This window comes from Grampus griseus (genome assembly GCF_964374135.1).
Source record: "Grampus griseus genome assembly, chromosome: 20".
Lineage (NCBI taxonomy): Eukaryota > Metazoa > Chordata > Mammalia > Artiodactyla > Delphinidae > Grampus > Grampus griseus.
The window spans coordinates 7,350,068-7,363,453 of NC_139014.1; the positions used below are offsets into that span (position 1 = coordinate 7,350,068).

Here is a 13,386-nt window from a genome sequence, read left to right on the forward strand (position 1 = left end):
ACAAACCTGGAAAGACGCAGTTAAGAAGAAACGCAGCCGGACTGCAATCCCCAGAAACCGTCGCGGGCCCTCAGCATCCGGGACACCGTCCGCAAGGATCCCTGGGTATTGTGGTCCGTTCCTTCGGCAGCAACCCTCGGCTGACGGTAAAATTCCAGCCGAACCTGGGACCACAACTCCCAGCAACCCTTGCTGCCGTGCGGGGGGTCTTCACGTTCTCGTGGCGCGGCGCAGGCGCACTGGGGCCTCGGCGCGGACCGCGCAGACTGAATAATAAAAGGGGAGCGGCGAAGAGGCAGGAAGACAGGACCATGTCGAAGGGCCCAGGGCCCGGCGGCTCCGCAGCTTCCTCGGCGCCCCCGGCCGCCACCGCTCAGGTGCTGCAGGCACAGCCCGAGAAACCGCAGCACTACACGTACGTAGAGCCCCCCCCGCCGCGCGCGCACGCCTGACGTCAGCGGCCAGCGTGAGTCACGCGCGCAGGGAGAGCGCGAGGCGGCCTCTCCCTCCCCCCTTCTTCCTCCGGCCCGGCCCAGACCGGTTCCAACCTGCTGGGGCCGGTCCCAACTGCCTCCAACTGCCACCAACCTTTGGTCGGCCGAGGGGCGGGAAACCCGGTCCCCGCCGCCGAGTGGGGAAGGCGGGAGCTTGGGATGCGGAGTGCACACATCTTAGGCCGGGCCTTCGAGGCCTAACTGTTCCTCAGACCATAAAACCACAATCCCAGGCACTTTAGGGGCGATAAGAAGTCTAAGACGCGACCAGAATGAGTTCCTAAGGGGCCAGCCCTAGACCCGCTTATAAATGACCGTTAGCGTGAAGTCTTGTCAGGCGACCCATGTAGTGTGCACAGGGGGCCTTTTGTGTCCGTGAGGTCCGTGTGTTGTCCACAGAGGTCACTCTTGTTTGAATTCACTTAAACAGTTGACCCAGCCCTAGTCAGGGATCCCAAGGGTGATGGGGTCCGAATGTGTCCCCAGGCCCAAGCCAAATGTGGCATCAGAGGGAGCCCCAAATGCTGATGCTACGAGAGTCCAGTAAGATGGGAAGCCTCTTCCTGGGAATCTGCTTGTGTCTAAATGTAGGTCCCTGTCGTCTTTTTATAATATTGCCTCTCAAGGCGCTTCAAGCAACTGCCTAGTGCTAGATGCTTTGGGAGAAAGAAAGAGAAAAAGAGGCAGGCCCTCCTGTTAAGCACAATGTTGGTTTCCATTTTTCCATGATGCTCTTTGAGTGCCCCACATCCCCTTCGTCTCCCAAGTTGTGAGCAAGTTTAGAAGGATCCCCAAGTGTACCTCAGTCTTGCTGGAGATTTTGGAAGTTGGGGGTTGAACAGCCCTTAAGGGGAACACGGTAATGCTGCCTGGTGAACCAAGAGCAAGAAGCATGTGTTGGAGTAGAAGGAAGTAGACAAGAGGAGCGCTTGTTTGTCACTGATGGAAGTGAGACCCATTGGGAGACTCTTCTGGGATAAGGGAACATCGATTTTAGGAAGTGTATTGGTTTCTTTGAGATTCTCTGTTACTGGTTGAAATCATTTGAAACTTTTTGTGGACTTAAGTCTGACTCATGTTAACTATAACTTTTTTAATATGGCCATTTGCATTGCTTTCTTACTGGAGTTCTTTCTGCAGTCCTGCCGCTGGCTTTGGTGAGATGGTCTTATCTCAGAGAATTCAGTGGTCAGATGAATGGTGTGGTCAGGCAACAGTAGGGTCTTGATTTGGAAATCTGCAAACTTCACCTTATTGGAACTTATTTATAATCACTGGTTGCTCAGATCACGTTTTTTCAGAAAAATACCGATAACGTTTTGAGTAATGTGAATCTTGGTTTCAGCAACCTCTGTTTCTGTGTTGTGTTGTCATTGTCATTGAGTATATTATGGAGTCTATATTAGAAAGGCTTTCTAATCATGTTGGAATTGAGAGATGAAACAAGTCAACAGCTGTGTAAATGTTAATATGAGTCTTTGTCCTCTTGATGCTCATTTGTTTAAAAACTGTCTTTCCATTCCTCGTGGGGTAAGCACAGAGTAATCAGTCTTGGCTCTTAAAGTGGCTTAGCAGCAGATGAAACACCCAGGCCTGATTGGGTGGTTGGTGGTTGGAGGTGTTCCCATCTCTTTATTTTCTGTTATCTGGTCGTGTGTGCGTGTGTGCGTGTGTGTGTGTGTGTGTGTGTGTGTGTGTGTGTGTGTCAGTTGTCTTTCTTGGTAGGTTTATGAGCATTCAGAAACCTTGATGATGTGGAAAGCTTCATTCAGGTCTGAGGAGCAGGGAGCATGAGGACACATGATGGCACGAGTACACTTGTTGGCTCTGAATTTATTTATTAAAGGTGAACCCATTTGTTTTCCTTGGGGGTTAGGAGACACGAACATTTTAATTTTGATTTCAATATTTGCTATAAAATTTTGAGCTGCCGAGCATTTTTTTCATTCTCTTTTGTAGCATGAATTTCCAGAATTTGTTCCAACCTGAATATGACCTTATCTAGTGCATTGATCCCATTGTTGAATACAGATATAGACTCCTTGTTGTTTTTTGAATGTTTGTATTTTTTTACCGTCAAATTTTTTTACATTTTAAAACTTTCTGATATGTTAATTTTGTGTATTTTTTTGTACCTGATGTTATTTGAGATTATGTGACATGCATTAATTTTGCAGTAATCTAGAAGAGATTTGCATTAAAATTGAATCCCACTCATCATAATGTCAGTCTTGGCAAACACAGTTGAATCCATCAAAAGCAAAAATTGTGTTCCTGTTGGCTTGCTTCTTGCCCTTTATTCTTATACCACAACTAAAGTCCTAGAGTTTGAGCCCTCCTTTTCCCAAACCAAGAGGATTATTCGTAACATAGTTTGAAGGATAATTATTTTGTTGGCTTTTCTTTTTTGTAAGCTGTTGAATATTCTTACTTTAAGGGAAACTTGGAATTAACCCTTTCAGAAAATTGGTGTAGCGGGCACTTGTGCTAGACTTGAGGAATCCATCCCTTTTAGATAACGGTTATATCAGAATTTCCTCTGTTGTACACTTCCAAGTATTGGATTAGCACTAAGTAAAATGATAATATGCATGTATTAGTACTTTTCAACACAAGAACCATGTGACCTCTTGCTAGGTAATTTGTCTATTTTTTTTGACAAAGACTAAATTTAATGCAGCTTTATTTAGAACAAGTCCATCATATTTTAGAAGAGTTTTATAAAAACAGACTGAAGAATGGGAAATTTTGGAGCAATTTACATTCTGAAATGTATCTACAAATTTAGCTGACTTTGGGCTTTCTTACTACATAACAATTATATTGTTAAAAGTGTATAGCTGAAAGGTCACCAAAAAACCTGCCATCTTTAATAAAACATCCCAGTTTTGGGACTTCCCTAGCCGTCCAGTGGTTAAGATTCTGCGCTTCCACTGCAGGGGACACAGGTCCAACCCCCAGTGAGAACTAAGATCCCGCATGCTGCGTGGTATGGTCAAAAAAATCCCAGTTTTGGGAATTCTCTGTCAGTCCATTGGTTAAGACTTGGTGCTTTCACTGCCGTGGCCCAGGTTCAATCCCTGGTCTGGGAATTGAGATTGCGCAAGCCGCGCAGCATGGCAAAAAAAAAAAAATTAAGTTTTTGACCTCATTATTTTGACCCTATAAGAGGATATAAACCTCAAAGACATTAAATCATTTTTGGATTCTTTTACCTGCAATTGATTCTCAGACTTCTTAATTCTCTTGTATTAAAGGAAAATGAAATTCTAGTTTATTGACGGTTACTTGGAGGCTTCTGGCCACTGGGTGATTTCTTATAGGTAGACAGAGGATAAGTGCTTTATACTCATCTAGCCAGGTGTCATTTTAATTTAGGACTGTTTCCTGGGCATCTTTAAAGAAGAATAATGTAGCAGTACTTCCATAGATAAACTACTTTGAGGGAAATCTGTTAGTTTATACATTATATAAATGTCGTGAGCTTCACTTGATTGCATCTGATTGTGTTTTGGAAAATCCAGGCAATGAACAGTATTTAAATCATTATTGCAGATTGCAATAACTTTGTAAATACATTGCTAGAGCACAACTTGTTGCACAATGGAAGTCATTGGAAGCATTGCTTAGCAGCCTTGGCAAGAATGAGTTAAATTACCAATAAACATTTCTGGATCTTGTTTACTTGTTTATCAAGGAGAACTAATTTCTTGCAGGACAAAAATTGAGAGCTCACTGTGGCCTTCAGGCAAGTCCACAAAATCCCCATTAATAAGTGTTAAGTGCCCATGCTAAGGGTAGACTCAATTTTAGCACCTAGTTGATATTTGCTATAATCTAAATTAATGATTAAAGTGAAGATTTGCTTAATGGTTAAGTTTTTTTGTTTTAATCCAGCTATGTTAGATACTAAAGAAGGCTTCCCCACAATCCATATGCATCTGCTTTGACTGGTGGTTTCTATCAACCTACAAAGACTGTGGCTTATTGGTGAGGGCAGCTGGACAACTCTGAGAGCAACTTAGAGAAATCCATCTTGGGCACACTCTATAAAGGAGCTCCTTCTCTGCAAATAGCACCCCAGATAAGTGCACAAAAGCAAGACACCCTCGTGGACCTACTTCCTCCCGCTTTCAACACCCTGATGCCTGAAGGTGAGGTCTCCTTCCTGTGTGTCTTAGAAGCTGTGAGCTCACTTAGGTAATGAGAGGCCTGCGACAGCCTGAGCACCGCACATCTGCAGGCTTTCCTACCAGACCTTTGCCTAAAGGTTATTTTTCTCATTAGGAGAGACTCTAGGTTAGAAGACTGATAAAAGTAAGGTTGCATTTAAAGCTACATTACTTTAAATAGAGAACTGATCTAGGGATTATTTTCTCAAGTGGGGACAATATTTGCTTAATCATAAAGTTTTTCATTTTGTTTTTTGTTTTTTTGATCCAGCTGTGCTTGATACTAAAGGAGGTTTTCCCACATATGCATCTTCTGTATTTTGAAATTACAACTATGGACAGTTATGGCTAATCATAGTAGATTGTCTTCCCTTCTTTTAACACCTTGGATGAATTTTGGGGCACATTAATGTGTTATGTGAAGATGGATGTTGAATGTAAGTTTCTCTGCCATTCTTAGCCAATATATAAAAATTACATTAGCCTAATTGCTAAAAATGCCAAGGATTTGCGTTCAGTATCTTTCTGGACAATGTAGTTTTCTTGTTTTCTTACCATATAGATACTCTATAGATTCACCTCAGCCAGCCATCTTAAAATACCTGCATGGGCAACAGAGAGATCTACGGAGAAAGTTTGGGTAAAATCATTGCATATGAAAATAGGTATGGGGTTTATTTTGGGGGGATGGAAATGTTCTGGAATCAGACCATGATGATGGTTACACAACATGATGAATATCCTAAAAACTAATGAAATGTACGCTTTAAAATGGTGGATTTTTATGTTGTATAAGTTACATCTCAATTTTTTTGGACAAAAGCGTTGTTATAATCAGTGTATATGAGTCCCTCCTACTAGAGAGGCCTTAGACACATGGCCTATGAGGGCTTGGCAGCATCAGTCAGCATGGGAAAGCCTGCAGTTTGTGAAGAGCTCTTGGCACCCTTTTCCCAGCCTTCTCAATGGCTTCGTCTCCGTGTATCCATTCTAGGCGAATGCCTCCATGTTGTAAGTCTGAGGAGATGCTTTTAAGAAGTGAATACTCAGCAAGTGTGAGACTCCTAGTTGTTGGTAGTTGTACTTTAAATTGTCTCTGAATTGGTAACCGTTATAAAGAACAAGCACACTTTTCCCAATACCTTCATAAAATGAATTATGTTTACTTCCTAGGGTGGGTGGGATGTAGAAGAGGTTGCTGTTCTGCTAAAATGAATTGATTCTGTTCATCAGGTATTGTGATGATTGTTCTGATGTTCACATGGGCATTTCTGTAAGAATATGCCATGTGTTTTAGGCATTTAAAGTGATATCAATGGCTATAATATTTTCGTTCAAATAATCTCAACAAACTTTTAATATTTTCTCTATAAAATCCCTCAACTTTCACCCCTTTTTTCTTTGCCAGTGTGTAGAATTTGACAGCAGTATCAAGAGCTGATGAGGAGGAGAAGATGGAAAGGAGTCTAGCAACTTAAAAATCTCATAGCGTTCTGTGAGGTGACCTTTTTCCTGTTGGTGGCTCAATTTATTTAGGAGACAAAGAAGATACTAAGGCCTGTGATAGTACCGTCATGTCATATCTGAGCTTATTTTCCTCCCTTATTCTTTACATCACAGTTTGCTTTTTGTGTTCATAAGTTGACTCATTTGTTTCCTATTAGTATTTGAAACACCATATGGTCACCATAAGTCCTAACAAAATGACTTCTAATGAGGAGGGGAAGACCCATGTTCCCACCTTCCTATGAAATTTTGGCCTATTCACAAAACTACCCCATTGAAGAGAGATAGTTATGCTTAGGAAGGAAGAGGTTGATAAAAACGTTTGGCATGGTGTTCTATGACTTAAAAATTTTAAGTAGTAGTTTTTATATCTAAGCTTTTATTAATTTTGGTAAGAACATTACTATATCGTTTTTATTTCACTTTTAGTGCTAAGAGGTGCCAAGCATCTGGTAGCCTGCCAGTTTAGGATTTGTGTAAGTCAAACAACATGAATTAGAAACTTGTACTTATATTTTCTTATTTAAAACCAAACAGAACAGATTTTACTATTGAACTTTTATAATGAACACATAAAATGAATATTAAATATCCAATAGAGTACATTGAAGTTAACATTTCTGTTTTTGTTTTTAGTAACTTATTTTATGGTATTGAAATTATGGCCTGTCAAAAACTCCCAGACATATTTTCAACAGCTTCTAGAGAGCCACTTATGCTTATTTGTTACTACTCTTGTTTTTCCTGTAGCTCAGTTAAGAAAAGCATAGTTAACAGCATGGTGTTTAAGACTAGTGACTCTAGGACCAGACTGTCTGGGTTTGAAGCCCAACTCTGCTGCTTACTAGCTGTGGGACCTTGGGCAAGTGACTTCCCTCTTTGTGTGTCAGTTTCCTGATGATACCAATGATACCTGTGCCAAGGGGTAGTTATGAGGATTCAGTGAGTTAATGTATATAAGGTGCTTAAAACCGTGCCTGGCACTTAGCACAGTGTAAGTACTATTCTTATCAATGTCTGAACAGTGCTCAGGTTACTGCTTTCAGTTGCATTGCTACCTCCTTCAACAGCCTGTGGGTCCGTGTTGTCTTCAGAGCACTCTCCTCTCTTCCCTGTCCATTCGAATTTCACTTCAGTCGCAGTTCTTATAGCCTCCATCAGCCTGGTTATATCTCAGACAATGAATTTGTGTTCTCAACGGAACTACTCTTTCAGGGATCAAGACTGTTGTACAGAAGTGTTCAAAATAACACATCAGTTAAAACCTTTATACTAAAATGTTTGTCAAATTGGAAGCTTTTGAGGCCAGCTATTTACAGGAAAACTCTGAACCAAAGCAAGGTGTTATCTAATTTAGGGAACGAACCAGGGTTTTCAGTACCGCTCACAGATTCTCCAGAATTAGTGACGTTGAGTCACTGATCACATGAACTTTCCTCAGTTTTACCACTTCCAGGATCCTTAGGGCAAGTGAAAATCATAGACAGGAGGAACCAGGAACACCAACGTTGCACCGTTCATGGTTCTTGTTAGTTCTTGGGGCCGGGACATGTCACAGATATCAGCTTTTTCCCAGTGAGAATGGGCTGAAATCATTTGCTGGTGAGTGACTCCACCCCACCTTAAAGTGTTTGCTTGCTTAAGTGCCTGTGGTGCTTGTACTGTGGGTTCCTGTGTATGTAACTGTGTGTTAAGATAGTTTCATTGTATCTAGGAGGTTGGTACTGGCCCCAAGGTCTTTGGCTAAAACCCGGTTATAGGATTAAAGCCTGTCTTAAAGATTTAGACACATGCAGAAATTCACTAGATGCTTATTTTGTTTGCCTGAATAATACTATCTGGGCTTGCTTTTTCTGCCAGAGAGAGTGTTCTAAACCAGGATCACTTCAGAAGATAGCACGTTATCTTATTTATCTTTTTTTTTTTTTTTTTTTTTTTTTTGCGGTAAGTGGGCCTCTCACCGATGTGGCCTCTCCGTTGCGGAGCACAGGCTCCAGACGCACAGGCTCAGCGGCCATGGCTCACGGGCCCAGCCGCTCCGCGGCATGTGGGATCTTCCCGGACCGGGGCACGAACCCGCGTCCCCTGCATCGGCAGGTGGACTCTCAACCACTGCCCCTCCAGGGAAGCCCATGTTATCTTATCTTAAATAAAGATTTGGACAAATAATTGTCCAAATATTTACCAATAACTAATTTTAGCTTTATTTGGCGTTTTTTTAAAAAGCCATTTTTTTTTTGTAACTCTTACTGGTGTGGTTATTGTCATAAAGTTGTATGGTTTCTGGGTTATGTTTGGTGTCAAAACAGAATGTGTATGTATATCCTTACAAACATTGAATCCAGAACTAATAGTTTACCTAAAGCTCTTCAAAAATGAGGAAAGGTTTTTCAGCAAATTGTAAGAAATATTTATTTTTACATACACACACACACACACACACACACACTTGGATAAGTAATTTAGGATTCTTAATCTACTGCTTATCTGCTCTTACAATATTCTCCTTGAAGTTAAAAAAGATTTTATTCTCAAACTTAAAAATGAAGAATCTTTGGTAAGTCATGAACTATGAGCTCTGTGACTAAATTTCTTTATAGGAGTTATGTATGGGGAAAATAAAGTAGCCAGTAGGGTTAATATAAATATGGAAAACAGATTATAAATAAGTGTCATTTGAGCCTTTGGACACCACAGTGTTGTCTTCGACAGTGACTGGAATTTTTTTGGGTTTTTTGTTTTGTTTTTTCTTTCCTTTGCTAGTTTCAGAATCCTATCACATTGTGGCTAGATTTCATTAAGCAATATTTAAGAACAGGACCATTTCTTGCATTTTAAGATTCTGTTTCCGTGATAAAGCTTGATTATTGCTTGAAATAGATGAAATTCGGATTTAATAAGACTAGCTGTAATAAAGATGAACAGCGGTGGCTTATTAGGGATATGGGTACATCTGTCACGTTGCCAGATCTCTGCTACCCCTGTGTGAGTCTCGTGAGCAGTGACCACTGACTAGCCAGGAGAGCAGCTGGCTCCCCAGGAGCAGAGCCATGACCTTCAGTCTGCGAGGTGTCAGGGGTGGGTTTCTACTGTCAGCTCTGTCTGTTGCCCCCTTTTTGTTGGGCTCACAGATTGCTGTTCACTGTGCACATTGGGATCAAGTCCCGAGCACACACCATCTCTTCCTGTTGCTTCTCCAGAGGCCATCATTGTCTTGCCTATGTGCCTTTTTATTCAAATCTGACCATTTTACATACGTATCCAATCAGACTTTACAAATCATAAGCAGGATGACATTCTAATAGTCATTTGTTTTACAAAAAGATTTACCACAGTTCACTTTTAACTTAAAAGAACTCTTCTGACTTATTAGCATCATATATCTTTCATTTAATTTTGGAAAAGCCACGATAACCACTAAAATCAATAATACTGGGTGTAGTTTTCTTTCCAGTTTTTCTTTCTGCATATAGTTTACCTAATTGTCCAGTTATATATATATATTTTTTTCTTTCACTTAATATATCTCTAGTTTGTACCCAGCTTTTGCCAAATAGTCATCATAATACCTTTTAGTTGTTTGAGGAAACAGAAAAAGGAATTTAATACATCTCTGTTTATCTCTGCACATTCTCAGCAGCAATTACAGAGTGAGCCATCCCACTGGTTGCTTTTCTAGTCTGCATGTGAAGCTGAAGATCTTAAATTTAGTGTTGAGGGTGAGGAACAAGGCTGTGCAGACTTTGTGGGCAAAGTAGCTAGAGCAGTTACTGATTTCTTAATTGCCAGGAGAAGCATCTAAGTTGCTTGTCTGTGTTTTGCTGGGTTAGTGCATAGCTGCTGTGGACCAGGCTTGTACCACTTGGGTTGCTTTAACACTTTTGCTTTTTCTTGGACAAACATGTCCTGAACACCTGCTACAAGCTGGCTTTGTGCAGGGGTACAAAGATGAATAGACCTGGCTGTATACAAAGCAGTTGAAATCAACTGTGGTGGGGCCATACCTGCTGTATTCACACAGTATGGTGGAAACATGGAAGAGAGGGCAATTAATACCACTGGCAGGGCAGGAAACTCTTATGCAGAGAGAAGCCAGAAGGGCGATCCAGACACAGGAGCAACATGATTGAAAGTATGGAGGTCAAAAATGAGGGGAGGCTATGGTGTGTGGAGCAGAGGTCAATAAACTATGGCTCATACGACACATCTAGCCTGCTACCTGCTTTTGTATGGCCCGTGGACTAAGAATAGTTTTTGCATTTTTAATGGTTGAAAAAGAATATTTCATGGCACATGAAAATTATATGAAATTTAATTTTCGGGACTTCCCTGGCAGTACGGTGGTTAAGGCTCTGTGCTTCAAATGCAGGAAGTGTGGGTTCGATCCCTGGTTGGGGAATTAAGATCCCACATGCCGTGTGGCCCAAAAAAAAAAAAAAAGAAATTTAATTTTCAGCATCCATAAATACAGCTTTATTGGAAGCCACGCTCATTGGTTTAGATATTGTCTATGGCTGCTTTTGCAGTTTAACCACAGAGTTCAGTAGTTCTGATGGAGACCAGACTGTTGCTCTGCATTGCTCTTCAGTGCGCTACAAATCATGATGACACAGTTACAACTTGACAGTGTTTCCGGCGCCATGTGTGTTAGCATACCACAACGTTTTATTTATTCTTTATTACCAGTGCCTAAGTATCACGTCAAAACGAGAAGAGAAGAATGGACTTGGAATGTCGTGTTTTTAGGGCACGGGAGTGTGGATTTTCTTGTCACTGAATTAGTTGGCAAAGCTATCTGTAATTAAAAAGCTGTGCTGAAAGAATCCATTAACATTACCAGACTATGTAGTTGTCACAATATTCCCAACTCATAGGAAGGCAACGGTCAGAAAAATCAGAAAATTCTAAAGAGACTGTTTCATTACAGCAGAATTTCTTCACAAAAATGAAAACGAGGCTATAACTGAAGTAAGTTTCTGAGTGGCTCATGTGTTAGCTAAGCAAGGAAAGCCATTTACGGATAGAGAATTAATTAAATTATGTTCGAGGGAAGAAGCTGAAGAAACATGTCCAGAGAAAACAAACTTGTTTAAGAGCATTAGCCTTTCAGCAAGAACAATTTCTCAAAATGTTGAGGTCAATGGGAAAAACATCAGTGGTCAATTAGAAAACAAGGCAAATGATTTTGTGTGGTTTTTCTTGGCTCTTGATGTGTCAACAGAAGCTACTGTTTTATTCATGAAGTCAGTGCCGCGTATGAAGTGACTGGAGAAGTAGCTTCTATGAATAGTCTACTTAAAACAACTACAGCTGAGGATATTTTCTTTTCAAAAACATTAAGAAAACACTTAATTCACTACGGCCTGAAGTATAATCTGCTGATATCTGTTACAACTGATGATGGTAGGAATATGTGTGGAGCAGAAAAAGATTTAATTGGACAAATTTACAAAGCTTATGAAAACATAAGGTGTTTAAAGCCTGTGGTTATTCATTGTATTCATCAGCAGGGACTCTGGAAAGTATTCGAATCTGTCATGAGTTCTTGAACTGCTAGGATCAGTGATGAGCTTCACTTCCTCTTGTGGACTTAACAATCCTCAATTCCATGAATTTTTATCAAAAATAAAAGCTGAATATTCTGGCATGCCCTACTACACAACTAGATAGCTTAGCAGTGGTGAAGTTTTCTTGTAATTTTTTGAGTTCAGGGCTGAGATTGAAATTTTTCTGAAAGAAGAATCATTCTCAACCACTATTACCGAATGCTGAATGGCTTTGGAAGTTAGCTTTTACTGCAGGCTTGATAATGTTTCTTAATGAACTCACCCTAAAATTACAAGACAAAACATCACTTATACGCAAACCTTATGTTGCAGTAAAGTCATTTTGACAACTAACGTTTGAAACATGTCATGTCAAACTACCTTACACACTTCCTCTGCTGCCAGAAGTTAAAACAAAGGTGAGCCCTCTATCCCTACACAAATTTACCATGGATGTGATTTCATTCATTCATTGATTGATGCATCGGGTCTTAGTTGTGGCGCGCAGGCTCAGTGCCACACAGCATGTGGGATCTTAGTTCCCCGACCAGGGATCGAACCTGCGTACCTGCACTGGAAGGCAGATTCTTAACCACTGGACCACCAGGGAAGTCCCTACCATGGATATGATTTCTGAACACAAATTATAGTTTGAGCAGTGATTTTGCATCTTGATAGGAATACAAAGGAAATTTCCATATTTCAAAATCCATGTACCTTTGCAAATGAGTTCATGCCAAACCTTCAATTGGAAGTAGTTAAAAGAAAAGCATCATATGGGGGGATATATGTATACTTACAGCTGATTCACTGTTATACAACAGAAGCTAACACAACATTGTAAAGCAATTATACTCCAATAAAGATATTTAAAAAAGTATCAAGACACCAGTAGAATTCTATAAATGTATTCTAAGAGCAATATACTCAATTAAAATCATGCTTGTAGAATGATAACAGCATTTGTCAGTACCTATCTATGTGAAAAGACATCTTCAAAGGTGAAATAAGTAAAATCTTATTACAGAATCAACATTAACAGATGAACATTCGTAACCAATTTTGGTGAAAGGGACCCCCAGCTTTGCAAATGTTATTCCTGCCACCCTAAGTCCATTCTTATTAGTAGACCTGTGTTACCAAAAATTATAGCCAATTATTATTTTCACCAATAAAAAATCTGTGGAAATTTGTTTTTTCTCTTGTTACGTAAGTACGTACGTAATATCCTCAGTTTGGCCTTTTAGCCCTCAAAGTCTGAAATACTTACTCTATGGTCCTTTACAGAAAAAGGTTTGCTGACCCTGCTGTAGAGTTTAGCTTGCTGTTGGTGAGAGGAGCAGGTCAGTGGCAGCAGGGGAGGTAGAGTCAGAGTGAGGCCATGCTAAGCACGATTCTAGAAGCAGGGGGGAACTAGATAGATATGGATTAAAACGTCAGCTACGTCCTCCCCATTGCCTCTAAATTTACGTGGTTTTGGGACTTCCCTGGCGGTCCAGTGGTTAAGACTTCGCCTTCCAACACAGGGGGTGCGGGGTCAGTCCCTGGCCAGGGAGCTAAGATCCCACATGCATTGCGGCCAAAGAACCGAAACAGAAAACAGAAGCAATACTGTAACAAATTCAATAAAGACTTAAATTGGTCCATGTCAAAAAAAAAAAAAAAATC

At 40.6% G+C, this 13,386-nt stretch overlaps 1 protein-coding gene across 3 annotated transcripts in view; it reads left to right on the plus strand.

Moving 5' to 3' along the window:
* Positions 1-294: 294 nt before the first annotated feature.
* UNK (unk zinc finger) overlaps positions 295-13,386 on the plus strand; it is a 33,796-nt gene continuing 20,704 nt past the window's right edge. For 2 of the 3 annotated variants that reach the window (XM_082678985.1, XM_082678987.1), the window contains exon 1: positions 295-415. In XM_082678985.1, the coding sequence (XP_082535111.1) occupies positions 312-415 (104 nt within the window). In that variant the 5' untranslated portion in view covers positions 295-311. Of the gene's footprint in view, positions 416-4,391; positions 4,649-4,937; positions 5,104-5,228; positions 5,332-13,386 lie in introns of all 3 variants that reach the window. The other variant, XM_082678986.1, reaches the window with a different exon arrangement.